General features: G+C 35.0%; 1 protein-coding gene and 1 pseudogene across 1 annotated transcript; one reads left to right on the forward strand and one right to left on the reverse strand.

Annotated features, from left to right (window-relative positions):
* The first annotated feature begins 7 nt into the window (after positions 1 to 7).
* Positions 8 to 988, forward strand: LOC124894750 (putative receptor-like protein kinase At3g47110). The gene is made up of 2 exons (XM_047405294.1): positions 8 to 317; positions 412 to 988. The coding sequence occupies exons 1-2, from the start codon at positions 8 to 10 to the stop codon at positions 798 to 800; spliced, it is 699 nt and encodes a 232-aa protein (XP_047261250.1). The 3' UTR covers positions 801 to 988.
* Positions 989 to 1,987: 999 nt separating this feature from the next.
* LOC124894751 lies at positions 1,988 to 2,774 on the reverse strand (annotated as a pseudogene).
* Positions 2,775 to 4,222: the final 1,448 nt, after the last annotated feature.

A 4,222-nucleotide genomic window follows, 5' to 3' on the forward strand; every position in this document is an offset into this window, starting at 1 on the left:
TCAGTTCATGCCAAATGGGAACTTGGACGGATGGCTACATCCAGAAACGGAGATACAGAAGAGTAGCTTGACCATAATTCAGAGAATGAATATCATAATAGATGTGGCCTCTGCACTTCATTATCTCCACCATCAGTGCCCAACACCCATAATTCACTGTGATATAAAACCACAAAACATTCTTCTTGATGAAGATCTCACAGCTCATCTGGGTGATTTCGGTTTGGTGAGACTCCTTCCTGAATTCAGTAATGCACCGGAACCACATCTGTTTAGCTCACTTGGAGTTATGGGAACCATTGGCTATGCAGCTCCAGGTAAAGTTTCTAGGTAAACAAAAATTGTGAATATACCATATGGTCTCTTCTAACAATAGTAGATTATTTATATATTTGAATTTGCTTGTCGCAGAATATGGCATGGGCAGTAAGCTCTCCATATTAGGTGATATGTACAGTTTTGGGATCCTAATAATGGAGATATTCACGGGAAGAAGACCCACAGACCCTTTGTTCCATCCAAGCTCTAGTCTGCACCACTTTGTGGAAACAGCATTGCCAGAGAATGTTATGGAGATTCTAGACAAAACAGCTTTTCATGGTGAGAAGATGAGTAAAGCAACCTATGGAGAAGAATACTGGGCCAGTATCAAGAAAGAACAGATGGAATGCTTGGTTGGCATACTTGAGACTGGAGTTGCATGTTCAGCTGAATCCCCAAGAGACAGATTGACCATGAGACAAGTTTACAGTAAGTTGACAGCAATTCGAGAAAAAATTCTAAGAGCAGAAGATGCATGAAGAGGAGATTTGAGGCCACAGGCTACAAATGAAAGCATTGGATTATTTGATCTAAAATGTTTAGCTAATCTTACATTCTGTCTATTTGGTAAGAAAACATTGTAGTCTTTCTGGAGCCACCGGAGAGTTGATAGGGACCATCAGGAACACCTGGAGAATGATACCCAGCATGTATTTTTTGGTGCCTATGGACAGAAAGGAACCGTAAGTGTTTTGATGGAAATTCAACTCCTATCCAATCACTCAAGGCCAAATGTTTGTTCAGTCTATTTTTTTGGTCCAGCCCGTCAGTTGTGAATAGTTCTACTTCTGCTGCTTACATAGATTTCATTAGCTCTTTAATCTAGGCTGTCCATAGTCATGTTAAGACTTCTCTATTTTTTTTTTTTTTAATTTTGTGGCTGGCTCCCAGGTCTTAACTTTTATGTTGTAGTGGAGCTAGCATATCTCTTTGCATCTGCTTGATGCCAGAAATGAAACGATTTCATGAAAAAAAAACATTGTAGTTTTACTTAAAAAATTGAAGTCGCTTTAGTATTTTCAGCATGAAGAACTAAGTATCAGATTTCTTGATACTTAATGGCTTTAGTTTAGGAACATCAGGTGTTAGTTCTTAACTTCTATAATAGGGGCTAAAGAGTTGGATACATCTCATAAACCGCGGAAAGGTAGACACATCCTATCTAGGAACCGGTGTTATCAAAAGCAAAAGGCACAAAAAATTCTAAGGCCCGTTGGGCCTTTAAGCGCACTCACAAATAAATTGTGAGCTTTATTGCAAAAGGGCACAAAGGGAGAAACAATACAAATATATACGTTTAGTTCAAAACTAATAATTATAAGCATGAATGACAAATATATGAATACAGAAATATTTATAATAAAAGAATTAACAATAAAGTGAAATATCATTCTTTGGTGTGCCCTCTTTAGAAGAAGCTCAGGCTCATTGACAAGGAAAAGTATGCCTTAGAACCTTGATGACGATATTGAACGACAAATTAAGCGCACTCAACACATTTTGAGCCTCCATTTAGAGCTTAAGCGCGAGCCTTTAATAACACTGCCAGGAAGTTGATAATATTAGTTAATGTACGTTATTAGTAACCAAACTGAGTACAACAACAATATACCTGGTGTATTCCCACAAAGTAGAGTCTAACGAGGGTACAAGACACAATAGACAGTAAACGAAAACAACAGATAGTCGCAGAATAATAACGCAACAAAATAATACACTACAATCGAACTACACAAAACACTAGATAGTATCAGGTAAGCCAATTGAACCTGAAAATAGTGAAATTACAAGGATTAACAAACAGTACCTAAAAAGAACTTAGGAATTCATTTACAATAACGATCAGTTTTCTTCTTGACCCGGTCATCAAGGGCATCTTCAACGGACTTAGCTTTAGAATTCGGGCCATACCCTAATTTTTTAGCTTCAACAGGGAACAAATCATCGTATTTCCTACGCTTAGCAGCGTCAATCGTATAAATATCTTCGGAAGCTTCGCCTTGTTGTTCAGTAGCAGCAACAGCAGCATCACCGGTTAATGGCTAATCAGAAACGACGTCGTTGTTATCAGATTTGTTCTTCTTTTTCTTCTTCTTCTTCTTCTTCTTATCGATTGATTTGCTGCGGGTGGCGACTGCGCCTCCTTTGAACATGCAAAGGTTAAAAATGAATTAGGAACCCTCTGTTTGAATCGCGAAGACAAGTTCTATTATAGCCTTTATGAGCCATGTCGTCTCCTCCTTTAGAAAACCAGAAAAATAGAAAATTGACATCACAGTGGAATTTCTTGAAAGTCAGTTCAACAACTCCAGGGAAAGAGAGAGGTTAGTCAATATCACTATTTGCGGCTTAAATTTACGAGTGGCAATTCCCTGATCTTCGAAGAAAGTGCATTAGAATATAACTACCATTACATCAGTGAGTAGAAATGGCAATGCTGCGGGTTTTTTCTAAACCCGCAAATTTTAAAATTGCACCACACTGCATCATCATTAAGCCCGTATAAACCCATCCCATACTCATATCCACGCATACCCGCATCGCACCACCCATATTTTTGATTTTTTCTTTTTTGAAAAAATTTGTAACTTCATTAAAAATCATAATATTTTCAAATTTACAACTAAAAAATAATTACTAATTTCTATTATATCACTTTTCACTAAAAAATTATCAAAAAGTATTACGTGTACAAGTCATTAACAAATATCATATTTTTATTAAAATGAAAAGAGATATTAAAAAAATTATAAAATTATTTATTTGTATTGTTATACACGTCGTTTTTAGTATCATATAAGTAAACCATACATGTAATCTTAAGTATATTCACGAGAATAATATTAATTTTTAGCTTTTTTTAATTTAAACCCGCATATATCCGCAACCCGCACTATTTAAAAAATAACTTACTTTAACCCGCACCGTACCGCATAACTTAAAACCCACACCACACCGCATAGCTTAAAACCCGCACTATCCCATTGTCATCCCTATCAGTGAGGGATTAATAAATATATATAACCCTAGAATAGTTCCCATCAAATATTCCCTGTTCACTAAGGGGTCGTTTGATTTGAAAACAAGTTATACCGAAATTAGTTATGCTGAGATAAATTGTGATGGGATAAGTTATACTGGGAATAGTTATGCTTGAATTATTTTTTATTAAGTGTTTGGTTTGTTGTATTCGAAGTAATATGCAAGGTATAATTTCTAGGAATAAATTGATTGATTACCAAAATACCGTCCATCTTATTTAACTTTGTATATATATATATATATATATATATATATATATATATACCAAAATAGTCGGATATTTCAATAAAGTAAAATATTTCAATTAAATAAAGTAGTTCAAAAACAAACTAATGCTAAAGAACCGTTTCGATACAACCAATGGCAAATTTATATTTTTTAGTGACTAATGATATATCAGTTTGTAAAAACCTACTCAGTACTCCCTCTTTCCTACTGTTTTTATATGATCGCCCCTAAGTTCTGTATCGGGGTTTATCCTAATTGCTGGTCTTCTAGGTACATTACCTGAACTATAATCTATTGGTTGAGGATTAGGGTTTGTCTGTTGGAATGGGCTAGCACTTGAGAAGCTAGTTGGTTCTAATTCTGCTAGTTCTTTATAACTGATAGTAGAACTTAATATAGAAAGTGTGTCTTCATCTTTTCTTTCAAAGCTAGTTTTGTTATTTCTATATCCGAAATTATCATTTCTTTCTAAACAGTTTTTGAAATGTTTTATACATTCTTCAATTTGCATGTCGTCTTTTCGACATCTTTTACATTTAAAAGTTATATTTTTATATTCTTCCGCTAAAGTTTCAGCCTTTTCTATGGCCATGTCTACTTCATATCCCTCTTGGAGGACTTCTATATTCAT

This window comes from Capsicum annuum, unplaced genomic scaffold (assembly GCF_002878395.1).
Source record: "Capsicum annuum cultivar UCD-10X-F1 unplaced genomic scaffold, UCD10Xv1.1 ctg77167, whole genome shotgun sequence".
NCBI classification, from domain to species: Eukaryota; Viridiplantae; Streptophyta; class Magnoliopsida; order Solanales; family Solanaceae; genus Capsicum; species Capsicum annuum.